Raw genomic sequence first — 27,599 nt, forward strand, 5'->3', positions numbered from 1 at the left:
TGCATAAGCTTGCTTTCTTGCATCAAATGCCTCTACTAATGCTAATGCTAATGTATCTGAGGTGAAAATGCAAGCAAAGATGCTGCTGCAAGATTTCCCTGTGAATTGAAAGACATCATTGAAAAAGGTGGCTATGAGGACGAACAAATTTTCAACGTCGATGGAACTGGACTGTTCTAAAAAAAAATGCCCTCCTGAACTTTTTTAGCTGAAATTGAAAAGGAATAAAGCATCAAAAGTTCGTTTAATACTTTTGTTGGTTGGAAATTCATCTGGGGATTTTAAATTGAAACCTCTACTCGTGTTCAAAGCAGAAAACCCAAGCTCTAAATGGTTGCGTAAAAAGCATATTACCCATAATTTGGCAATCCAATAAGAAAGCATGGATTACAAGAGAATTGTTTACAGATTGGTTCACAAATTATTTTTGTCCGATGGTTGAATGTTACTGTACAGATGAAGGGATGGAGTTCAAAATTTGTTTCTTTTTAGATAAAACACCAACGCCATCCACCTGAAATTTTTGATCTCAATGAAAATGTAAAAATATGCTTTTGTCAACCTAACACAATGTCTCTTACAACCCATGGATCAAAGCGTAATTGCCACATTCATGGCATATTATCTGCGGTGAACTTTTTCTCAAGCAATTGAAGTTTCAACATGAGTGGGATCATCATCTTTACAAACATTTTGGAAAAATTATAACATCCAGAATGCGATTGAAAATATATATGCATCTTGGCTAGAAATTAATGCCAACCACATGCGTTCTGTTTGGCAGCATGATTTGCCCCATTTGGCAAATGATTTCACTGGTTTTGAATCAAAAGTTCAGACAACTGCTGAAGACATTGTGAAGATCAGAAAACACTTGGGATTCGAAACTTTGGATACTGCCAATATACATGCCTGCACTAACTCACATGCAAATGACTTAGATGATGCAACTCTCCTTGAAGTTTATGAGAAAACTGCATATGAAGAAGAGGAAAACAATTCTGAAGCGGCACCAAAAGAATTTTCAACACAAGAATTGGAGAAAGTTTTTCAGGGGATTGCCAAGGCCTAAAAGGCGATTATGAATGGTGATCTGAATGTTGAATGTAGCATCACGATACGGCAAATTTTACAAGATGGGATTCGATGCTACAAAGACTTGTATGCCGAGAGAAAGAAGAGACGACTTTACCAGACTTCATTATTGAAATACCTAAATAAACAATAAAGCTTTTTTCTCATCTCTCATGATGAGATTAATAAAATATTTGCAATATTTTTTATTTCAAATCCTTTTAATTGGTTATCAAGTGCAAATTGTTTATCGATTTATTATAATTTGTTTATAGACTGTTTCTCTGATATGCATTAATTTAAAACCCATTATAATTAAAACTCAATCAGCATGGTTTCACATAACAGTTTTGGTACCAATTATCAGTGTATGTGGGGTATTGCTGTATTAATATGCCCTTAGAGAACTTATTAATAAAGTGAAATAACTTACTTCATAAACTATGTAACCTGGATTGCTTAATGCCTTAATCACAAGTTCATATTCTTCTTTTTTCTCTCTATCAAAGGACACATTAGATTTTATTACACCATCTGTTTTATCTACAGTAAACAATCCCTCTGAATTGCTATCTACAGAAAAAGAAATTATATAATAAATGCAAATATTAAATCCATAAAACATTTATATATTATTAACAATGATTGTCACTTATTATAATGATATAACAATTTTTGACGGATAGCCTTTTTCAAATACTTTCCAAAGTCACTAACAAAGAAAGAAATTAAAAGATTTCATTCTTTACAATAGTAGGTGTGTGTGTGTGTGTGTGTGTGTGTGTGTGTGTGTGTGTGTGTGTGTGTGTGTGTGTGTGTTATGGGTATTTAATGGCACATAAGCTACACTGGCTATAGTGCACCTGTCCATAGAGATGTGTTAGGAAATAATTTAGAATGTCATTTTAGAAACTATTCAGAAGGGATGATAAATTCCAGTTTTTTTCAGAAAACAGAAAAGTTCACTAATGTTTGCCTTGTTGCCTATAATATGCTCTAGTGATATTGATTCTTGTAGTTTATTCAGAGAAAGCAGGACTGATGTTCTGTCTTGGTTATATTGAGGGCAGTCAACAAGAATATGCTTGACTGTTAGATGTACTGAGCAGTATGGACACTGAGGAGCATCATCACCTGTGAGTAGATGCAGGTGGGTCAGATAAGTATGTCCTATTCTTGCCCATGCAAGTACCACTTCTTCCCTTCTAGTTGGTTGGATGCTTGAGTGCCAAAATTTTGGTTCCTGTTTCAATTGGAAACAATAGTCGGTCCACATACAAAGGCTAGTCAAAGAAATGGAGAGACTGAATTTGATATTAAAATGAACAGAATGAAAAGAAAGATATTGTACTCATAAGAATGGGAGGATAATCCTTCTTCAAAGCTCTTTCAGCATATATATATATATATATATATATATATATACACACAGTTATATTATTGTTCATTCCAGTACTAGCAGCAGAGGGGCGCCTCTGTAGCCAGGTGGGAAGGAGCAGCAGTGCGTAGCACACGCTTCTTGATTAGACCAGGATTCAAACCCGTCACCACTAAATATGGAGGATGCGGAAAGGTCAGGGAATGACCACCGCATATCCCGGAGCAATATGGCCTTAGTTGCTAATACTCCTAAAAACCAAATAACAAACAAACAAACAACAAACAACTAGCAGCAGAGCCACATTTCTGCCTACCCAGGAAAGTGCTGGGCCTACCCAGCACTTTCCAAGGTCTCTTAAATGTGGGGCATCATTAGCATTAGTAGAGGCATATGATGCAAGAAAGCAAGCTAATGCAGCATCAGCCAAAAAAAAAAAAAATTCCACTTCACCCCTCCGTTCCTTCGAAATACCTGTCCAGCTGAGCCTTAAATTTATTTAGGCTATCAACTTCCACAACAAGAGATGGAAGTCTGTTCCACCAACCAACTACCCACTAGCTAAAGGCAAATTTCCGCACATCTATCCTACATCTGTCTTTCCTCAGTTTGAATTTATGCCCTCTCAGGTGATTATTCTGAGCAAGAGGAAGAATCCCATCGGCATTGAGCATGCTCAAACCATTCAAGGCTTTATACACCTCTATCAGATCACCTCGCCAGAGCCTAGTCTCCAGACACTGTAATTTGCAAAACTTAAGCCTTTCTTTGTAAGAGCAACCCTTTGTTCCATTCATTAATCTTGTTGCCCTACTCTGTACTTGTTCCAGCAGCTCTACATCCTTCTTGAAATGAGGCCTCCAGACCTGTATACAGTATTCAAGGTGTGGCCTGACCATTGCCTTATACAAGGGAATAATCACCTCCTTATCTCTGCTAGAAAAATTCCTGTATATCATTGACAAGACACCATGAGCTACTCTTGTCGCCTGTCTGCACTGCTCAGAGAACTTAATATCTGCCTGCACAATTACCCCCAGGTCCTTTTCATTCTCTACCACTTTCAGTGTAGTATCACAGAATTGATACGTTGCTCTGTTTCCCATATGTAGTACTTTACATCTGTCAATGTTAAACTTCATTTGCCACCTCTCAGCCCATCTGCTCAACCTTTCCAGATCCTGTTGCAGTAGCATAGCATCAGTAGCGTCCTTAACAACCTTGCCAACCTTTGTATTGTCTGCAAACTTGGACATTAAGCTGGATATACCATCATCAATATCATTTATAAATACAGAAAACAACAATGGACCCAACACTGAACCCCGAGGGACTCCCCTAATAACATTAGTCCATGATGAGCAGTGTCCATTGATTACCACTCTGTCTTCTCCCCCTCAACCGTCCCTTTATCCATAGCAGCAATTTGCCTCCAATGCCACACTGCTCCAGTTTGTGCAGCAGTCTTCCATGTGCAACAGTATCAAAAGCTTTTCTAAGATGGAAATATATAATATCAAAGTTATTCTCTGCATCCAGTTCTTTTGTGACTGCATCATAGTATCCAATCAAATTGGTCAGGCAAGACTTTCCCTTAAAAAAACCATGCTGTGTCCAAGCTATAACTAACGTCTTGTCTAGATGATCCTGCAGTGCTTCTTTAACCAGTGCCTCCATTAATTTTCCTGGAACAGAAGTTAAACTCACAGGTCTATAATTACTTGTGTTGCCCTTTGATCCTCCCTTGTGAATTGGGGTCACATTTGCATCCTTAAAAAGAAGTAGATAGTGTAGTCGACAGTGACACAGGCTAGCTAGTCTAGTTACTGATAATGTTTTAAGGACTAATTTAACCATGACATATGTTTATAAAAAAATTATACCTACCATATTAATACTCAGCTTGGTCTGCTGCTCTTGGTGAGTATTACTGCCTGCATTTTTACACTCAATTTAGTGCACTAGTATTTGAATAAAGGGTGGGTCAAATGTCAGTTTACTGACACATCGCCCACTCTTTACAGAACAATAAATTACTGAAAACAGTTTAAATAATAATTTAAATAATGTGTGTGCAGGATACCCACAAACCTCCTTTAGAAAACTATTCTTGCATGAACAGAGCATATGATATAAACTTGAAACCACTTCCAGGTGACAGGGATATCTTCAAATTTTTATTCGCTAACCAGAAAATGAGCACTACAGTAGGTGGCAGAATAATCATAAAACTGTAATGATGGAGCAATTTATCAATGAAATTCCATTCTCTTGGTTTTTGTCACAGATCTACAGATTCTGTACAAACTAACTTGTATGATTTCAGCCTCACACAGTGAAGTAGTCATCGACAAGTTGACTTCAACAAGTTAAGCTTATGACTAGCACATCATATGGATTTCTCTAGGCTTCACGTGAAACTTCCTGAAACCAGTTCCATTGCACCCTCGCTGATTTTGTTAAGAAATTTCCAGGTCCTGATGGTATTTATCCAATTGTTCTCAAAACCTCTACTCCTCAACTTGCTTCTGTTCGGTGTTGCCTTTTTTTGACATTTTTATTCAATGAAGTTGTTGTTGTTGTTATTTGGTTTTTAGGAGCATTAGCAACTCTAAGGCCATATTGTTCCGGAGATATGTGGTGGTTATTCCCTGACCTTTCTGCATCCTCCGTATTTGGTGGTCACGAGCTTGAACCCTGATCTAATCAAGAAACGTACGCACTGCTGCTCCTGCCCACCTGGCTACAGAGGCGCCCTCAATGAAGTAATTGCAATGGGACTATCATCCCATTGCACTTACTTCTACTCTTTTTAACGTAATGGAGAAATCAATTAACCACCAAGTGTTAAACTATCTACAAACCTTCCATCTGATTCACGATCGCCAGTTTTCCTTCAGTGCCAATCCACAGGTGATATTTTGGCTCATGTTGCCCATCTATGGACAAATTCAATGGAAAGTTTAGTGAAACTCAAGAAGCTGCTCTTGATATTTCAAAGGCTTTTGATCTTGTTTAGCTTAAAGGTGTTCTAAATAAGGTTCCATCTTATGGTATGCCAACTGTTTTTTGTAATTGCATATCCAGTTTTTCTCTCTGACTGCTCACTGTGGGTGATGGTAGATGGCTGTATTCTAACTTCTCCACTAATGCTGGTGTTCCCCAAGGTTCAGTTCTTTCTCCCATTTTTTTTTTTCTTTTGTATACTAATGACCTTGTTCCACTGACTGTAAGTCCTATCCATAGTTTTGCTGATGATAGCACATTGCATTCCACCTTCCTGTTTGAGAATCCTTGCCCTGCACAAACAGCTTCAACTTCTCGAACATCCATTACCAATTCCTTAAATGCTGATCTACAGGTAATTCTCCATTGGGGCAAAGAAAACTTAGTTGATTTCAATCCTTCTAAAATTTAGTTATGTCTTATATCTTGCAAAAAGGAATCTTCTGCTCCTATGCTTATCTTTGATGACACTCTGATTCCTAGATAAGTTCACATTCTCTGTTCAGTATTACTCTGATTTACGATCCCCTTCTCTTGGCATAAGGACATCACAAAAATTGCTTCCTCTGCTTCTCTTTTGCTCTCGGCACTACTTTTCTCCCACACAGCTGTTCACTCTGTACAAATCACAAATCCACCCAGCTGAAATATTGTTCCTACATCTGGGGCAGTGCCCCCAAAATCTCTCTCTCGCAGGCTTCTAGATAACATTCAAAAGAGAGAAGTTAGGTTAATGAATGACCAATGTCTAACAAAGTCTCTCCACTCTCTATCTCATAGATATTCTGTTTCTGCTGCGTGTCTTTTCTATAGATACTTCCATGAGCACTGTTCTTCTGAATTGGCTTCTTTAATACCTGCCCTCTTTTCCAAAGTAGTCCGAACACATACTGGAACCGGTCAACATCATTTTACTGTCCAACTACAAACTCACAGAACCAACCTTTCTTCTTCCTCATTTATTCATTCATCTTTTGTTTTCTGGAACAACATTCCTTCGTATGTATTTCCTGAAAATTACACTCTACAGAAATTCAAGCCTAATGTCAACAAATATCTTCTTTAATATTCTCCACCTTCAACCCATGCACGGCACTAAGTACCATAGGTTCTGATATATTGGTGTTCCAGTGTTTCCTGGGATACAACAAAAAGTGATAGTCTGCCTACTGTTATGAAGTTCTGATATTATCTTATTTGATTTATAAATGGATGTGGAGAGCAAGATGTTGAGTGCAGTTACAGCCATGGAGGACTATCACTGCACTCAAAGAGTGTAAAGATTATAGTCTTCCGAGTGAAATCATTATGAAGAAATGTCAAAACCATCTAAATGGCATACAGTTCTGCAGTGAAAACATTGACCTGGAAAATGATGATGATGAGTTCCATTATAGTATGTATAGTGTATTTAAGAAAGAAAGGAAAGATAGAAGGGGTGTAGGGGGTGTCATGCTTCTTATCAAAAGCAGCCTAAGCATGAAAAGAGCTTTTGCTGAGCCTGAAGTTACCTCTGCCAACATAGAATCTGTGTGGTGAGTTAGTCGGAAGTAAAGGAACAATGAGAGAGAGAGTAATGTGCAGACAAGGAGACTCTGAAGAGTATGATGAGAGTCTCTACATGAAGATGGAATAGGCAAGGCAAGCAAAAAAAATAGACAAAAAAAAAAAAAAATCAATGTCTTATTATGGGTGACTTTGATCAGCTGTAGATTGATTTGAATAAGTGGGAGGGAAACTCAGCATGGAAATTTTTTTAAAAATAAACTAGATGATTATTATTTGCAACAGCATGAAAGTATTAGGGATAAGAATATTCTTAACCTCACGATTACTAACGAATCAGATGACATCACAGAGCTTCGAATACAGGAACCACTGTCAGGAAGTTATCATGCAATCATCAGTTATAAAACGAAGAAAGATGTTGCAGTAGTTAAGGGAAAAGTCACGGGGTTTTATTTCAGAAAAGGAGACTTTGCTAATTTAAGGTGCTAAATGGCACCTTAAATCTATGAACTGGGTGGATTGCTGAGAGAGGGCAAATACATTTGAATTATATAATACTTTTAAAGAAGAAATTGTGGAAGCCACTGATATTATGCATACATACCATTATGAAAATATTGCAGGAGGATTCCGAAATGGTTGCCTGCAGAACTGGCTGGTCAAAAAGAGCGCAAAAATGTAGCTTGGGATAGTTATAGCGATTAAAAATGCTGAAGCCTACAAGAGGTACAGTCTGATCTGTATGGGCACCACAAATAAGGTTTGGGAAGTGAAGACTGGGTATGAGAAAGCAGGAAAATGTAGCATGGAAAAAAAAAAAAAAAGGTAAATTACAGCCATTATCAACCACTGCAGGATGGAAGCCTCCTCAACAATTCATGCTGAGAGAAATAGACCATAATCTGCCATGCTGGTCCAGTGCGGGTTTGCAGATCGACCGTATTTAGAAGTCAGGGATTTGAACCCCGATCTACTCAATGAGCACGTGCTACTGCATCCCCGCTCATGACCACTCAGCTACAGAGGCCAGCTGATGTGTAAGAATGCCACAAATATGGTTTGGGAGGCAAAGACTGGGTATGAGAAAGCATTTTCGCTAAGAGAGCAAAGAATGGAGACAAGGAATTTTTCAGGTATGTGAATACAACAAAAGAAGCTAATGAGATCGGACCCTTTGTTCACTAGGGGTGGGAAATTGTTAGATAACCCAGGTGATGTTTTGAATAAATTCAATAGGTACTCTATATTGGTCTTTACTGATGAAAGACCCTTCATGCTGAGAACAAGATATGCAAGTGAGGCTGAGACATTTAAATTAGCTTTTAAAGTATCTCAAAATATTGATGACATTAGAGGGTATAATTGTTAGAACTTAAATAGTCCTGCATCTTGGCCATCGAATATTTCTGATAAAATAAGATGCTTTTTAAGAGAAAATGGATGAGATCAAGGCAAAGATGTGGATTTTCATTATTCTTTATCCAAAGATGGACATCGATTTTCTGTAGAGTATTTTGGAAAAAAAAAAAAATTGCTAATGGTGAATTTGTAGACAGATATTGGCTGATTTACTCCAAAGAAACTACTAAATCTTTGTATTGTTTTCTATGCATTTTATTTGGAACTAATAAAAATACTACCAATGTGCCTTCACTTAGTCAATTCAAAAAAAGGCTTTTTCTCTTGGAAACACTTATATTGATGTATTCCAAATCATGAAAAAAAATTCATTAGAACACCACAATCATTTTCTAAAATGGAAATCAATAGAAAAAGAGTCTAAAAAATTCTGGACTTATTGACGATGTTCTAAAAAAAAAAAAAACAATTTTAACAGAGAAAGAAAAATGGAGACAAATTTTAAAAATTATTCTGGATGCAATATTATTTTGTGCAAAAAATAATCTTGAATTAAGAGGTTCAAATAAGATAATTGGAAATCCAAAAGCTGGAATATTCCTCAATATTATCAAACTTATAAGTCATTATAATAAAGAACTGGCAGAACAAATTTCAAATAATCGAAAAAGAACTGTGAATTATTTATAACATAAAATTCAAGATGAATTTATATGTTTAATTAGAAATGAAATTCATGTATTATTTCAAAAATTAAGCTAAGTACTTCTTTTTAAATGATTGCACACCCGATTTATCACATTATGAATAAATTTCCAAATAATTAAATACGTGCAAATTATTGATGGAAAAATATCAACAGAAGAGAGTTTCATTGATTTTAGAGAAAGTAAATAAAAGACTGCCATTGGATTGGTGAAGGAAATTCTTACCAAATTAGAAAAGGATGGACTTGACATTAAAAATGTAAGGGGCAGGGATTGGGATTTGATAACGGGCCAATATGGTAGGAAAATATAATGGCGTAGGCAATAATTAAAAAAAAAAAAAAAAAAAAAACGAATTTGCAACATTTGTGCCATGTTCAGCACATAGTCTTAATTTAGCTGGTGTATGTGCAGCATCAATAATGTCTGTGTTGATAAGTTTTTTTGGAGTTGTTCAGAGAATATTTCTTTTTTTTCCTGGTTCCACTAGTCACTGGAAAATTTTAATGAATACTTTGAAGATTTCACTTAAAGGACATAGACGGTTGTCCAAAGAACAAGCTATAAAATCTTCATGCTTCCAACTAACAAAAGTTCATAAAGTCTTAATGAATTTTGAAGATACGTCTGCAAATGTGTAAACTATCAGTATTGCTCAAGTCTGCTTTTACAAATAGACTATTCATTTTTATGCAGACTGGCTATAAGGAATAAAATTCTTCATAATATTGACTGTGTAAATAAAGCATTGTAAGCTAAAAAGCTTAGCATAAGTAACTATTCCCAATTAATAAATGGATTGATAAAACATTTCCAAGAAATACAGGAAAGTGAATTTCAAGATATGCTACTATCACAGCAGAAAAAAAATGGATATACCAGCTGTATTTCCAGATGAAAGAAGAAGAAAGAAAAAGAGAATGACACTAAGAATATTTGGACGATTTCAATTTATCTGCTGAACAACAATTTTTTATTGAAATTAAATACATTTTGGATGTTCTTATGAATGACTTAAGCACTAGATTTGAAAAACTGAATACTATTTCTTCAGATTTTGATTTTCTATTTGAAACTTCACTGGCATTAATAAATCTGACTTGCAGAAGGCTGTTTCTGACTCTGCATTAAAATACAACAAAGATTTAAACGCGTCAGATATTTCAACAGAAATTTAAAGTTCCAAATATTATGTTTTATCAATTCTGCAGGATATAAAATCTGTAACTCCTTTACTGCATCTCTAATTCATTCATGAGTATTGTCTAATACAGGAGTCCCCAAACTACAGCTCACAGGCTGGATCCAGCCCATGAAAGAATTTTATCCAGCCTGCAGTTATTTCAATTAGATTGTAAAAATTAATGTTTATATTAGATCACAATAAAATTGATGAAAAACAGCTTTTAAAGATTATTTTAACATTCGTCGGTTGATTAATAGTGTTGATGCCTCTGTGTGTCGTATTAGTCTGTTAGATATTAAATCTGTTATTTCCACTCAAAGCTATTCTTTGAAACATCGTTAAAATAATCTGCTAATCTTGACCCTGCCAATATAAATAGGTGTTAGAGACAGTAATTAGGGATTTCCTAATTCCTTGCCAGCCTGCACAACAACCCTGATGTTCAGAGTATAGGAGCAAAGGTCACCCTAGGCTTCCATTACACAAGAATCCCGGATCCAGGATATAACCTGGCACCAGCAGCATGGTTGGATGACTAGTATTGGTAAGATCCTGAACCAGCTGCATGTGAAACCTGATGTTCAGAGTATGGGAGCAAAGGTCACCCTAGGCTTCCATTACACAAGAATCCCGGATCTAGGATATAACCTGGCAACAGCAGCATGGTCGGATGACTGGTATTGGTAAGATCCTGAACCAGCTGCATGTGAAACCTGATGTTCAGAGTATGGGAGCAAAGGTCACCCCCCCCCTGGCTTCTACTATACAAGAACCCTGGATCCAGGATAAAAACATGACACTATCCTATTGGTTAATGTAAATAATCCCTCTGCTATAAATTAACTGCTGGCAGCCTGTGTGCACATAATATTTCTGGTAGCATCAGCAGGTATGAATTTAATCTCTTTGTATTATGTTAGATTTCCTGTTTCTGTTGTAACAGCAATTCAAAACAATACTTTAGAATCATAATTTGCAAATCGTAATATTGGTAATATTTGTAATATCCTAAAATATTCAAATTTGTAACCCTTTCTGTTCTCCCCACAGCATGGTCTGATGATGGGTATCGGTAAGAAACCCGAAACATCATGTTATTAAGCTATATCATAATTAACAATATAGTTTTATATTATAATATAAAACTATAAGTTTTATATTATGATAATGTAGTTTATTAGGCAAACAACCCAATACACTATATTATAAATTTCATATGATATAAACGTGATATGAATATAATAATAACCTTTATGTTAAAATATTTCATAAAACTTTAAGACACGTCAGTGACTGCTTATTTAAATATTCACAAGTATTTTTTTTTATTCCAGTGACCCCATAAAAATCACGTTGAAGTTGATATCAAAAAAAATAAAAGTTGATGCTAAGTGTCACGTTTTTAATGAGCAGTAGCCAATTAATTATTTTTTTGCACTGCTCAATGATACTTGCATTATCTTATTTGCAATGAAGCCTTGTTGGTGTTCAAGGAATATAATGTGAAACGTCATTACATCACAAAACATGCCTCAAATTACGATAAATTTCAAGGAGCTTTGAAGCAGAAAAAACTCCAAGCTTTCCAAACTTTCCAAAGTCAACAACAGAAGATTAGAAATTTACTCATCAAAATTTATCTACAGTTAGAGCTAGCTTTCCAGCCTCCCAAATAATTGCTGAAGGCCTTTACGGATGTAGAATTTGCAAAATGAATTTGTTTGGAAATTGCAGAAGAAGTATGTCCTGAGAAAGTAGAGAATTTTGCATCTGTAAGTTTATCTTCAACTGTAATGAGAAGAATTGAAGATTTAGGAGCAATGTCCAAAATCAACTCATAGAAAAGTCCTGAATTCACACATTTTTCAATAGCAATTGATGAGAGTGAAGATACAAGCCATACAGTTCAGTTACTAATTTATATCAGAGATGTAAATCAAAATTTTGCAGTAACTGAAGAGCTAGTTGCATTAAAAAGTTTGAAAGATACAACAACAGGTGAAAATATAATTTTGAGTGTGTCACAAGCAATTGATGGCTCAAATTGAATTAGGATTTGCTAACAGCGGTTACAATGGATGGCACTAAAAATATGGTTGGTACTAAAATTGGGTTTGTGGGTTAGTTTCATATATATCTTGAGAGTAAAAATATTAAAAAACCAATGTATTTTATTTGTATAATTCACCAGCAGTCTTCGTGCGGAAAATTCTTGGGCGTAGATTCAGCCATGTCAAATGTTAATATCAACAGTAAATTTTATTCGCAAGACTGGTCTGAATCATGAAAAATTTTATTGAGGCTGAATATGGTGATTTGTTGTACTACACTGAAGTACAATGGTTGAGCTGCGGTAATGTGTTAAAGCGATTTTTTGAACTTAGGATTGAAATGAATACCTGAATTTTCTTAATATGAAACTACAATGATGAGACAAACTTATCAATGAATTGTATTATAATGTGAAAGCATTTGAAACAGAACTGGAGTTATTTAAAAGTCAACTGCTTCGGAATAATTTTTCACATTTTCCATGTTGTGATAATTAATCTAAAAATATGCCTAGTTGTAATTTTTACAATGAAAATAACGTTTGTTGCAGGAAAATTTTGCGGCTAGATTTTCTGATTTTAAAAATAATTCAAAGGTGTTTGAACTTTTCAAAATCCATTTAATGTACTCGTCAACGATGTTGAAGAGTTAAACATTATCTGAGTCTGATTATCCAAAAATTAAAAATTTTGGAGAAAGGTTACATCTGTTTAATCAAAAATACGATCACATCTAACTGACCCACATTTACATGACTTTTTAAGAATTGGAACTAGTTCTTTAAAACCCGATATTACATAACTTAGTCAGACTCTACAACCACATTCATTGCATTAATTATAATTTGTTGTATTACTAACTGTATTTTTGTGATTAGTACAATAAATATGTAATAATTAATTTTGTTGTATTAATCACTGTATTTTTGTGATTATTACAATAAATAAGTAATAATTAAAATTTGATATAAACAAACTGGTATATTTTATATTACATAGCCATCAATTTAAAAATTGTTTCTCTGCATAACATTAAAGTTATGCAGAGAATGTAGTTTTCAGTAAGTAGGAATTTTTTTCCAGCCCATCAAATATTCCAAAAATTAATATGTGGCCCACTTCTCTAAAAGTTTGCAGACCCCTGGTCTAATAGAATCATATGCAAATATAGAAAGAGCATTATGAATTTTTCTTACCCTGCCTACAACAATAGATTCTTTTGAAAGGACCTTCAGTAATCTTAAATTGATTAAAAATTACCTTAGATCAACAACTAGCCAAGAATGATTAACCAACATATCAGTTATATCCATTGAAAATCACATTTCACAAAACATAAATTATGATAAAATTACTGATGATTCTGCTTCAGCAAAAAATGAGAAAAATTCAATTAAAATAATACATCTTCAATGCATATTTTTAGTTTATGTTATAATGTTAAAAGTAAAATATTTTTGTTTCTATGATTTTATACTAGATATATAAACATAAAACCATCTGTGATATCTGTGATTTTTTAATTTTTTTACAGTTTATAGAGAAACAAATGATATGCTTTGATATTTTTGTTTTGTTATATTCATTGTATTATTTAAATTATTTTATTAATAAATATAGGAAAATCACAGATCGTTGAAATAGTAATTTTTATAAATTCATAAAGATTGACTGTACTTATATTACTTTTGCCCAAGGTGTAGGGTTGCCTAGTTCTGGCTCTGAAGATAAAGCTTGGGATACACAACTAAATAACTTCAATGGGTGTGTCAGGGTAGTAAACTATAGAAGAATATTTAGTCTTAACTGTGTCTACAGTAATGTCAGGAGTGTTGTAGATAAAATGGCTGAATTTAAATTCCAGATTAGGACATCTAATTACTGACACAACAGGCCAAACAGAAATGTGGTGCCACCCAGAAACTGGGAATAATGTGTTCACCTTGGTATGTATAATATATTTAGAAAAGACAGGAGGCATGGTGGTGTCATGCTTATCAAAATCAGTCTGAGTGCAAAAAGAGTTTTTGCTGAGTCTGAAGTTATATCTTCCAGCAGAGAATCCGTGTGGTGTGAGTTAGTTATTATTATATTATTAGCCATATGGTGTAAAGAAGCCTGAAGCTTATGCTGCACCAGCCAAAAAAAAATTTGAATTACCCTGAGACCCTGAGAGAGAGAGAGAGAGAGAGAGAGAGAGAGAGAGAGAGAGAGAGAGAGAGAGAGAGAGAGAGAGAGAATCACCAAGAAGAGAGAGAGAGAGAGAGAGAGAATCACCAAGAAGGAGAAGAATGATGATATCCAGCTCAGGACCCTGGGTGTGCCAAGCTCACCAGATGTGAGCCCCCTGGGGTAATTGGAAGCAAATAAATAATGAGAATGGAAGTAATCTACAGATCAGGTTGCAAAGGATATGATGAGAGTCTTTACATGGAAATGGCATGGATAAGCAAGTGCAAATGTCTTATTACAGGTGACTTCAATCTGCCCCAGATTGATTGGAATAAGTGGGAAGGAAGCTCACCTTGAGGAAATTGTTTTCTAAATAAACTAGGTGATTATTATATGTACCAACATGTCAGAGATAATACAAGGGGCGAGAATATTTTTGACCTAATCATTACTCAAGAATGACATCATGGGGCTTAAAATACAAGGACCATTGACAAGTAGTGATCGTGCAATCGTCGGATGGAATATGAAGAAAATTGTTGCAGTAATTAAAGGTAGCACGGTTTTTAATTTCAGAAGAGGGAGCTTTGACAATTTAAGGTGCTATGAGGCTATTAATTGGTGGATTGAAGTGTGAGGGCAGCTAAAAGTTGATTTATAATAGTACCACAGATAAAATTAGCGAGACCAAGGCTGCATATGAGAAAGCATTGGCCAAGAGAGCAAAGGATAGGGAGGAGGAATTTTTCATGGATGTCAATACAAGGAGGGAAAAAAAAGTGAATCAGATTGGACCCTTGTGTACTGAGTGTGGGAAAGTCTTAGACAACCCAGCTGATATTGCAGATAAAATAAGCAGGTATTTTGCATCTGTCTTTACTAAAGAAAGATCCTTCATGCTGAAAGGAGGCTATGCAAGTGAGGCTGAGCCATGTGAAATTAGTGATTTTAAAATTACAGATGAGTGTTTATTAGAGAAACTATCGAGCATAAAGGGCTTCTCAAGTTGATGGCATATAACAGTGGTAAAAAATATTACGAAAACCAAAATACCCAATTTTGACAAATTTTATGCTTCTGAACATGAAAATCACATTAGAATTTGTGATTGGCCCTTGTTTTCAAATTATAGTTGAGGTCTCATATTAGCAAGTTACTCTACATTCAAATACGGCTCTTGGCAAAACATGTGACAACACTGCAGTTTCAGTACCACAACATTCTTATCACATGATTGGCAACTGTCGCCTTGCTCTGCATCACGTGATAAGTTGTTGTTGCTTCAAATGCATCTTCAACTTTGTTGTAGTAATCCTCGAATACAGCTGTATACTGGATGATTTTTTCTCACTTAGCAGTTATCTGTGAGATTTCTACTTTTTGCGTGGTATTTGTGTCATGTAAAATTACTATGCCCCGTAATTGTGTGAATAGTCTGGATGACTTCTGTTACATATGTGGAGAAGTCATGTTAGCTTCAAGAAGGCTAACTCAAGCCTTAAAAAAGGCTTACTTCTTGTACTTTTGGTGTAAAGTAGACGACTAGGGCAAGAACTGGGCTCCACACATATGCTGCAATACTTGTTCATCAAAACTCAACACATGGGTGAATCAAAAGGAGCATTTTATGCTTTGCAGTGCCCATGATATGGAGGAAGCCAACAAATCACGTCACAGACTGTTACTTCTATATGGTACCTCCTATTAGAAAATGTATGACAATGAAGAAAGAGTGGAAGTGACATACCAAAATATACCATCTGCAATTCGTCCCACACCTCACGGTGAAGGACTACCTATTCACGAACCACCCGACCATTTTTCTGTATGCTCTCATGAAGATGAAGACATTGATGATCAACTTGAGATACACGAAGAAGTACAGCAACCATCTACATTTATCACCATTTTATCCAAATCTTTATCCTTCTGAACAACATAACATCACAGAAAGTGAGCTTAATGACCTCACAGGTCATTATAAGGCAAAATAAGGCAGAGCTTTTGGCCTCAAGGCTACAACAGTGGAATCTTGTTTGTTTGTTTGTTTGTTATTTGGTTTTTAGGAGCATTAGCAACTAAGGCCATATTGCTCCGGGGATATGCGGTGGTCATTTCCTGACCTTTCTGCATCCTCCGTATTTGGTGGTCATGGGCTTGAACCCCGGTCTAATCAAGAAGCAGTGGAATCGTCTAGATCTTTCAGTGAACTCACTGTTTGTAAGGATGTTGATGGTCTAATGGCAGCAATGAACATGAGGCATGTCCAGAAGAATGGCAACTATTTATAGATGCTTCTAAGGTTCGCCTTAAGGCTGTGTTATTACACAGTGGAAATATGCTGCTTACATCTCTTAAGTACACAAAAAAGATACATATGCAAACATGATGAACATCCTCTGAGGTGTACATTACAATGAGTGACAGATATGTATGTACACCTCAGAGGATGTAGTCCTAATAAAATGGTAATCGGCATTTTATTAGGACTACAAAAGGGTTACACTAAGTATTGTTTCTTTCTCTGTGAGTTGGATAGTTGTGACAAGGATATGCATTATGAGCAGAGGAGTTGGCTTTAATGAAAATCATTAACACCTGGAATGAAGAACATAGCATTTGAACCTCTGGTAGATCCAAATAAAGTTTTGCTTCCAGTGGAGCAAAAGCCTCTAGTTTCCTTGCTCTGGTATAGCTTTTACTATCACTATAACTATGAAAAAACATTTTACTAAGTCGGTGTCTGCTTATTAATTTTTAATTATTTTATTATTTTTGTTATTTTTTACTACTGAAAACTCAGCCTTTTTTAAAAATTGAAACATCCATAATACCATAACCATTAAGAAATAAACATATATGTTTATATGAACTTTTTTTCATTGATTTAAGGTCCTGAATCAATCCTGAAATTATGGCCCACAGATTACAAAGCACCCCATATATTACACTCTCAAGGATATGCATACTGATTACATTCCATAAATTAATAAAGATTAACATATCTTACCTATAATATAATAATATACAAGAGCATTCTGCCCAACGTCTCTGTCGTCAGCTTTAACTTGGCCTACTATTGTATCTGGAGGTAAATTCTCTTGTATTGTGAAAACAAATGGATTGGTAGTCTGTTATGAAGAAGCAAAGTAAGCATGTAAACTGAATCTTGCATAACAGCATATGAAAAAATAAAATAAGATAATATGAAATAAAAATATCTATCTATCTATATATATATAGCAAATGTATATTTTCAGTATACTGGGTAGGGATGCTGACTTGTCAAGTGTAATTACCATGGAAAAAATTGAGAATGCCTGAAAGGTAAAAGCAAACCTGAAATTTTGAATTCAAAAAGGAGGCAAAATACAGTATGAAATTTAAACAAAGTGACTTAAGATAATGGAATAAAGTCAAGTTTATGCCAACTTACTGCTTAGACCAGAATTGCTGAAATTAGCTGCAAGTTGTGATTACAGAGCAACATTTGGAAACCCAAAGATGAAAGCTGATAGTTCTCTCTTGTTTAAATTTCATACTGTATTTTGCCTCCTTTTTGAATTCAAACTTTCATTCATTTTTCCTTTAACAAGATTTAATAGGCATTATTTTAGCTTTCTAACTCTATTTTATATTTATGTTTGAATTTTATTCCTTCCTTTTGGTCTCTGTCGGGTCAGCTATGATGTATACGTTTCGTACATATACATATGTAACAGAAACAGAGACCCTGCTTATTGCAATGGCTCCTATGGTTTTGGCTGCCGACCCTGTGAAGAAGTAGTTATAGCCCTTGGACCCATCATTGTATCATTATTATTATTATGTTAATAATAATAATAATGATACAATCATTATTATTATCATTAATTATTTTTATGATTATTATTTTTTTTTATGTTAATCTAATTTAATTTCAGGTTATCTGCTTTTACCTTGCAAGCATTCTCAATTTTTTCCATGGTAATTACACTTGACAGGTCAGCACCCCTATCCAATACACTGAAAATATACATTTGTCTATATTTCATTATGGTTGCTGCCCGGGCCTGCTTGAGGGTATGTGGTGCCCCTAGGCCAGCGACTGATAATTTTTTTTTTTTATTAAAATTTTTAAGCTTTATAAATTTTACAAAAGGTATATAACAACAGTAAATTATTCGAAAACTAAACAAAAAAATTCTTGAATAAAATATTTAAAATTATACTTATAAAATGGGTGTATAATAATAATAAATGTAATAATTTTGCAAAAACAAAGCAAAAAAATCTTCTTAAATAAAGTATATAAGCTGTGTCTATAAAGTATAAGAATAATCATTCAAAATCGTAGCAAAAAATGAATTTTTTAACTAAATTAAAACTTTTCTGGCTTTTACTGTCACAAAATTTGTTATCTTCCAAATCAAGTTCTTTTAAAATATCACGTTCAATATTGTTAAACCATCTAATCTTTCCTGACTCATAGTTTTTCTCAAATGAGTTTTAATAAATTTCAGTTTCGAAAAACTCTTTTCCGCACTAGCCACAGAGACAGGCAGTTAGGAAAATGCAGATAGCAATGAATAAGTTTGGTTAAGAAGATGTTAATTGCTGATCACAAATGAATTGGAGAATTTTCCAGGTGACATTTCTTCATTTGAACATGAATAGTGAAGATATCTAATTTCGTGAAGCAAATCCGTTCCCGATATGTCTTTTTATTTTTCTGCTGTTAAAAGCATTTCTAAATTCATACACTGTTTTAAAAGTTCTATGTCATTCATAGACTTACATTTATTTAAATTCAAAAGAATATTAAAATTATTATTGTGTTTCACTAACAAATCAAAACGATCCTTCAAAGCAGTGATGGCGTGGTCTAAAATGTTCCAAAAAAAGTTATTTTAAAATTTTCTTCTTCATCGCATATTGCTTCATCTTTATTTTCATTGGGAAACATTACTTTTCGTCTCCCTGTTCTAATTTTTTCAACATCTAATTTTATTGCAATATCTTCTGCTTCCAGCAAAATATTTTTAAACTTTTCGTTGCGCCTATAATCATGAAGATATTGCAATGAACTAGCAATAAGTGAATTTGCATTTTATAAATTTAATCCGACTTCTTGTAAAGCTTTACTTGTTATATTTATGTTGTTTAATATGTCATGCTAAATAATTAATGAACAAATGAATTTAAAATTTGAAATGTTCTTGAGCAAGGCGTTTGCTTCAGATTTGTTTTTGGCAATTGTTGAAGTTTCGATTGGCTGTTGCACATTCACAAAACTTTCCAAAGCTTCAATTATTTGTTCCAGTTGATATCTTAATGATTTGAGTGAATCTATTCGGCTGGACCATCGAGTATTACTAAGAGGTTTTAAGGTTAATCCTTTAATATGTTGTTTTAAAACATTCCATCTCTGTGTAGATGACACGTGTAAAAAGTATAAAGATGTTGTACAATATCAAAAAAAGACACAGCTTCTACACAACAGGTAGCTGCATCATTAACCATTAAATTTAATGTGTGAGAGGAACACGGAACGAAGAATGCTCTTGAATACAAGGACAATATGTGACTCTGAACACCACTATGTTTTCCTCGCATATTGGAGCCGTTGTCATATCCTTGACCTCTTAGATCACAAAGTGAAAGATCATACTTCTGTAAAACTTCAAATATTTTTTCTGGCATTCCTTTACCTGTGCTATGAATCCTAAAAAATGTTCACATATTTCAATATATTTTCCTTCTTGATTTGGAAAAGGTAGTATATTTATAAAACGAACTATTATTGTCATTTGCTCAGTATGTGAGAGATCTGGCGTGCAAATGACAATTATAGAATAATATTTACTTTTTTTCAACTCTGTTACAATTCTTTCTTTAATTGCAGTATTTAGCAGATTAATAATTTCATTTTGAATATTTTTTCCCAAATAATGTTGATGAATTTCACTATTCGTGATTTTCCTTAAGTGTTCTTTCATAACAGGGTCGTACTCCGCTAACAGTTCAACCATCTTTAAAAAATTTCTGTTGTTATCTTTGTACAATCTGTCGGATGATCCACGTAATGCGATATTTATCACGTAATGCGTAATATACATCACGTAATGCGTAATGTCTCATGAAACTTTATGATTGAAATAATCCTTTCTATGACCCATTGTTTTATATTTTCATTAGTCTGTTTTTGAAAAGCGCTGTCAATAGTTGTACAACTTTCAATTCTTTTTTATAAAGTCTTTCCACATGGCATAAGCAATTAAGTGTTCCTTAGATGTTTCATGAGCATTTAATCTACTGTGTATATTTTTCCAATCATTCACACCTTCAACTGTTAATGCAATTTTTAATTCAGAAAATAATTTACAAGAAAAACAATAGGCTGCATCCTTTGTTTTCAAATAAATTAACCAATCACAATGATACCTTTCACTATTTGGAAGTGTTTGATAGTAGAAACTTGGACTAAATTTTCTATTTTTATCATTTTTAAACGTTTCAGGAAATGTATAATTTGTTAATTGTTTCGGTCCAATTTTTACAAGAATGTCTGTAATAGATTTCACATTTTCTGGCCATACACCAACATCTTCATAATTCTGCAGACTCTTGAACAGAATTTTGTCCAGACATATTTGATCAAAACAGATCCCCATGTAATACGGTGCCTGGTACGAAAAATCAAATAGGCAAACCAAAAACAAAAAATGCTAAAAATGACACCCCTTGCAATACGGCTTTTGGGGAGCACTGCTCGTATCACCAACGCTTCGACTCTCTGTTCCTCTTTAATACTATTATTTTTTTTTTTACAATGTTGGCACCCCAAAGCCCTTGAGCCCCTAGTAGTTGCAGGGTATTTCTGCGATAACTAGTAGAGCCCCGGATCCATAACCCAGTTTAATAATTTAATACTTTTTCTTGCTTGCTTAGCCATTCAGTAATGTGATTATATCCTATTATTTTTATCAATATTACACATACACGCGCACACGCACACACACACACAATGTATATAAATTATTCACCTGATTATGAAGTGTGATTACAATTTTATTGCAATAAACATCTTAAAATGGTTTGCTGCAGTTATCATAGCAACTCAATGAGTTTTTTCTCATGCAGCTGGCAGCCTTGATCCCAGTAAGCATCACAACAGTACAGCATTACAGTCTCCAAACTGTAAAGACAAGTTTCCAATGGGAATTTCAGAAAGATCCACCTGTGGAACAATGAGGCAATGGTTGAAACAGTTTCAAGAAATGAACAGTGTGCTGCAACAGAAAGTAGCAGGTAACAATAGTGCATGTGCAGATAAAATTTCAGAAATTGAGGAAGTTATTAATCAGTCAAACCTAGATTTTGAATAGTCTAAGGATAAACTTGCTTCTGGTCCAAATGGTAGCCAAACATTCTGGTCTCTTGCCAAAGCCATTGGTTGCAACTTTTGCCCATCTCTATTTCCACCTTTGTCACAACTGGATGGTACTATTGTCACTTCAGCTAAAGATAAAGCTGACCTGTTAGCATCCTATTTTTCTTCCAACTCGTGTAATGATGATCTTTGTATACCACCTCCTAGATAAAGTTGACCTGCTAGCATCCTATTTTTATTTCATCTTGTGTATTGATGATCTTTGTATACCACCTCCTACCATTTCCAGATGAATTCAATTCCTCCTGTGGTCTTCCGTTAAAAGAATGTCAGAAGAATTTTGAACTGTGTTGATGCTAAGAAAGCACAAGGTCCTGATGGTATTTCTCCACATGTTATCAAACCTGTGCTCCTGAGCTTACTCCTGCTCTGTATCACCTTTTATCACTTTGTTATTCCAAAGGTGTTTTTCCTTCTGCTTGAAAATTTGCTCATATCCAGCCAGTTCCTAAAAAGGGTGACAAATCCCTCCCATCCAATTATCATCCCATTGCAATTACTTCTACTCTTTCTAAAGTAATGGAGAAATCTATTAACAACCAACTCTTAAACTATCTACAAACCATCCATCTGATCATTAATCACCAGTACAGATTCCATAAGTGTCAATCCACTGGTGATATATTGGCTTATGCTACCCATCTATGGGCAAATTCAATGGAAAAGTTTGGTGAACATATCTTCCAACTTCCATTGACAAACTGTAGATATGTTTGCAAGATATAAGATATGTCTTATATTTTGGCTCCTATGCTTATCTTCGATGATGCTCTGATTCCTAGACAAGTTCATATTCTCTATTCAGTATTACTCTGGCTTATGATCTCTCTCTCTCTCTCTCTCTCTCTCTCTCTCTCTCTCTCTTGGCATAAGCACATCACAAATATTGCTTCCTCTGCATCAAAAAAAAACTGGGTTTTTTCTTTTGCTCTCAGCATTATTTTTCTTTCAAACAGCTGTTCACTCAGTACAAATTTCAAATCCACCCTACCACGAAATATTGTTCTCATATCTGGGGCAGTGTCCCCAAACTCTCTCAGGCTTCTAGATACCATTCAAAAGAGGATAGTTAGGTTGGTTAATTAATGACCAATGGCTAACAAAGTCTCTCCACTCTCTGACGTTCTCATAGACATTCTGTCTCTGCTGCATGCCTTTTCTATAGATATTTCAATTGGCACTGTTCTTCTGTACTGGCTTCTATACTTCTCCCTCTTTCTTCCAAACCAGTGCCACAACCACTGTGCATCCTTTTAGCATCCAACTTCAAACTCACAGAACCAACTTTTTTTCTTCTTCTTCTTCTTCTTCTTCTTCTTCCTCACTTATTCTTTCAGCTTCTGTTTTCTGGAACAATCATTCTTAACCCCGGGGGGCTCACATCTGGTGAGTATGGGCTTGGCACACCCAGGGTCCTGAGCTGGATATCATCATTCTTCTCTTTCTTGGTGATTCCTTTCTACTTTTGACTCTCTCTCTCTCAGGGTAACTCGGGAATTTTTTTTTTCCCTGGTGCAGCATAAGCCTCAGGCTTCCTTGCACTATATGGTTATTAATAATAATAATAATATGTATTTCCTGAAAATTAAAATTCACAGAAATTCAAGTTTAATGTCAACAAGTATCTTCTTTCATCTTCTCAACCTATTCATGGTACTAAGTACTATAGGTTCTGGTACCTCTTGTGCTTGGGGTTTTCATTAAGAAAACCCCTTCAATAGAAAGTCCAAGGACATCATGAATGAATTTGTTTCTTGTGTAGCCCATGGCATGTATTCAAGGGTCGGTCTAGCAGACAAACCACGCTCAACTAGCAGTTCTATTCTCTGCACCCAATGTTAGCAGTGTACCGATATCAAATTGAAACTTGGTGCATTATTAGAAGAATTTGAGTCTCTGAAGAAATGGGTGCTCGCCCTAGAAACACATCAGAGAGTCAAGTATCTCATGATCCATCGTGATGCTCCCAATTCGCTAAAACAATTTTAAGGTGCTCTCAAGTTGGTCAGTCAGTCACTTTTTTCGACTGTGTTCGCTGTTCACATGGCCTTTGCTGATTATGATTTTATCAAGATGGTATTTAAAACGTAAGCTCCTTTATTAATTTGTACACTTTAAAATGGTTTTGGTGTTTGCCTGTAAATGACAGTCAATCTAGTCTCTGTTCATTCCATGATAAGTCAGTTATAACTGCAGTTTTTAAATTACTTCAGAATGTCAAAATTTATAAAATGAGTAATAAACAAAAATATGCCTTCAATCAAATTTATAATAATGCTAGCATAATGGAAGCACATGCAAAACAAAGTAACAGGATTTATTTAGATATTTAATCAAAATTATTTTGGAATATCAAACTTTTTCAGAATGTTTAAAGTAAAACATTGCTAAAAATGAAAATGTTCAATAAACTGAAAAAATATACCACCAGTAATGACCTCTCCAAAATATCTAACATATAATTTTTAACTTTGTATAACAGAGTTATACAAAGTCAAAACTATTAATCTTTAGCAAAAATCTTTCTATAAATATTTATAATATTCATATTCACAAAAAATTGCTTGCCTGTGAACGGTGAAATTCTGGAACATTGTCGTCTATATCTTTTAAAACAACAGTTAAAAATCTTAATGTTTCAAAAGCTATAGGTGATCCATTATCTCTGGCTGCTAATACAAGCTATACATAAATATGGAATCATTAGAATAAAATAAAGAAACAAATACAAAAAAATAAATAAATAAAAATAAAATAATAACATATTTGAGAGATTAAGGATTTATTTACTTATGGAAAAAAAAAAATTCATTTGTAGGTGGGTGGGACAGGGAGATCTTGTGAGTGTGCTTTAGAAATGTTTAAAAATGCAAGGGGTAATATAAATTCAGTAATGTTTATTCATCCAAAAATCAAACTAATTCAGTATGATTACTGCTTTTCATAATTCAAAATTATTTTTGGCTAAATTTTCTCATTTCAGTAATTATTGCACTTACTGCTTTTAAATTATAATACTATTTACTAATATATCAATAAAAAATGCCCCAACAAAAAAAATTCTCTTAAGTTGTTTGCCTGAATTATTTCTGCACAGAAAAAGTTTGTGTATTATATGGACAACTTCAATGGACTATTAACGATGAGAAATTTAAATGTAAGTGGTAGAAACTAAGCAGTAAGATGAGATTTCTATATCATTTAGCAAAATGGCCAATAACAACCATTATCAATTCAGATCTTCAATCAATTGGCTAAATCTGATAGCCATAATATGACAGGGGAAATATGAGAATAATATATATTATTCTCATATTTCCGGCAGGCAGGCAGAATCAGCAAAAAAAAAAAAAAAACCACTTAAGCTTATAAGATAAACAAAATTCTACTGCCAGTTGTGATTATATTATTTTTTAAAGTGCTTCAAGTATAAATAAGAAATATTACTAAAATATTTAATGAGAATTTAAATTTCAGATAAAAAATATTTCAAATGTTATGAAAAACTAGAGTTTTCATAAGTTAAATCTCAATCACAGTGGTATAACAAAACTCTTTTCTTTTCTTGAAATCTTTATTTTAGAAATTTCAGTCACTGGAATTCTTTTCATATGCCTATTCTATTTATATTCAGTGAAAATAAATATTAAATAACATTTAGGTTTTAAAATGCCACTGGATATCAAAATCAGAGAATGTGTCTTGCAGGGACTGCAAGGTTGGTAATTGCATCCATTCATCAAACTGAATTTTTTCGGATCTGCAAGATCTCCAAATATCAGTGAATATGGTCAGCAGCAAACCCCTCATAATTAAAACTTTATTCATAACTGATGTGAAAAATGGGGCTAAATTACCTATAACATTAGAATACATTTGTAAACTGAAGATTGCATTTGCACATTTCAATCTTCTGGAACTTAAGTAGGTCAGGGATACACCCATTACAACAGCCAGGGATTTGGCAATCTGTCCTGCTGCCTCTTTTAATATCTCTGGACGAACTACATCAGCACTTCATGCTTTTTTCATATTCATATGTGAAAATTTCTTTTCCAGTCCAGGTTCCACTTACAGTGATCACAATTGTGTAGTTTCTGTTATCTGGACTAATTGTAGCGGGCAGTCTTAAAAAAAATATATATATATGTATATACAGGATTGTTAAAATTAAAGTATCCCTATGTAGAGGGCTCTGGAGCGAATTGTCAGGCTCGTACTGAAGAAAAATTTGGACAACAGGTACAATAAAGAATGCGCTCACCATTTATTGGAAAAAAAAAAATTAGTTACAAAATTTGTCACTATATGGCGCTGTGGAAATACCAATCACTTGAACAGTGCTACAATTGTTCAATGTATCTTCCAATTTGGTCAACAGTTTCCATTCGAAAAACAGTATTTTCTACAGCAGAACATAACATGCCAACTGGAATAGCCAACTCATGACGTCTAATGCTGTCCTTCAAATCTGCCAGTTTAACATCCTTCCCGATACACTTGGTTCATCCCCACAACCTGAAGTCGCATGGGGTGAGGTCCAGTGATCGGGGTGGCCAAGATGTCTGGAAACCATGGCTGATGACCCGTTCGTCTGTAAAGTGTTGCCTTAGCAATCTTTGGACACAACAGTGGATGTGGGGTGGTGCACCATCTTGCATGAATATGGTATCCTGAAGGCACCCACGTTGTTGCAGCTTTGGTATTGCAAAATTTGCCAACATTTCATAATATCGCTGTCCAGTGACGGAACAGGTGTGGGGTCCAGTCGTTGTTACCTGTTAAAAAAAAATATTGCCCAATCATGAATTTGGCCGTAAATCCACACCACACTGTCACTTTTGGAGAATGCAATGGGACCTCTTGGATAACTCGAGGGTTTTCTGTTGCCCAAATGCGATAGTTGTGTGTATTCACTTGGCCATTTAAGCAGAAGTGGGCTTCATCACTCCAAAGGATGTTCCATGGCCAAGTGATATCCACTGTCATTAGCGCCAGAAACTGAAGTGCGTATGTAAAATGAATATCTGTGTCACCATGCTTTAGCATGTGCATCTTGTAAGAATAGTACCGCAACACCTAACACATTACTAGCTTTACAGTGGAATATGGCATGTCCACTTCATGAGAAACAGCTGGCACACTTGCAATACCACATGGAGATTGACTTGATAAATCCATGACAGCCATAGCCACAGCCAAACAGGATTCCACTTGTTTTTGACCTCTACCTGGTTGGACACCACGATGTCCTGTCGCTTCAAATTTCGCAATCATTTTGCGGACAGCACAAACAGTCATAGGTCCATGCCTTATGTGCTTCTGATGCCAGAATTCTCTGATAGCCACAGCTACATTGTTGCTGTTCTGATAGTACAGCTTCACTAATAGCACCTTTTCCTGCAATGTTGTTGGCATTGCTGCTGTACTGCAGGCAAACATCTACTGTATGATTTTGAAGAGACTGCTTTGCTTTTATACAGTACAGTACGTAGAGCTGAGTAGTGGCGCTGTGGCAATAACTTATGATTATGCAAATAACGTAAGTTATTTGCATAATCATAACTAAGATAGTTACATGCCATAGAGTGATAAATTTTGTAAAAAACTTTTTTCCCCAATAAATGGCAAGCACATTCTTTATTCTACCTGTTGTCCAAATTTCTCTTCAGTACAAGTTTTAGAACTCGCTCCAGAGTCCTCTACATAGGGATACTTTAATTTT

At 34.7% G+C, this 27,599-nt stretch overlaps 1 protein-coding gene across 1 annotated transcript in view; it reads right to left on the bottom strand.

Annotated features, from left to right (window-relative positions):
- The window catches only part of Cad87A (cadherin 87A), a 778,434-nt gene that overhangs the window by 174,355 nt on the left and 576,480 nt on the right, over positions 1 to 27,599 (bottom strand). Inside the window, exons 31-33 of the mRNA XM_090378948.1 lie at positions 24,443 to 24,556; positions 17,453 to 17,573; positions 1,508 to 1,647 (exon numbers count right to left, since the gene is read on the bottom strand). Coding sequence (XP_090235074.1) covers positions 1,508 to 1,647; positions 17,453 to 17,573; positions 24,443 to 24,556 — 375 coding nt within the window. The remainder of the gene's footprint in view (positions 1 to 1,507; positions 1,648 to 17,452; positions 17,574 to 24,442; positions 24,557 to 27,599) is intronic.

This window comes from Mastigoproctus giganteus, chromosome 8 (genome assembly GCF_048544385.1).
Source record: "Mastigoproctus giganteus isolate SK-2022 chromosome 8, ASM4854438v1, whole genome shotgun sequence".
Lineage (NCBI taxonomy): Eukaryota > Metazoa > Arthropoda > Arachnida > Uropygi > Thelyphonidae > Mastigoproctus > Mastigoproctus giganteus.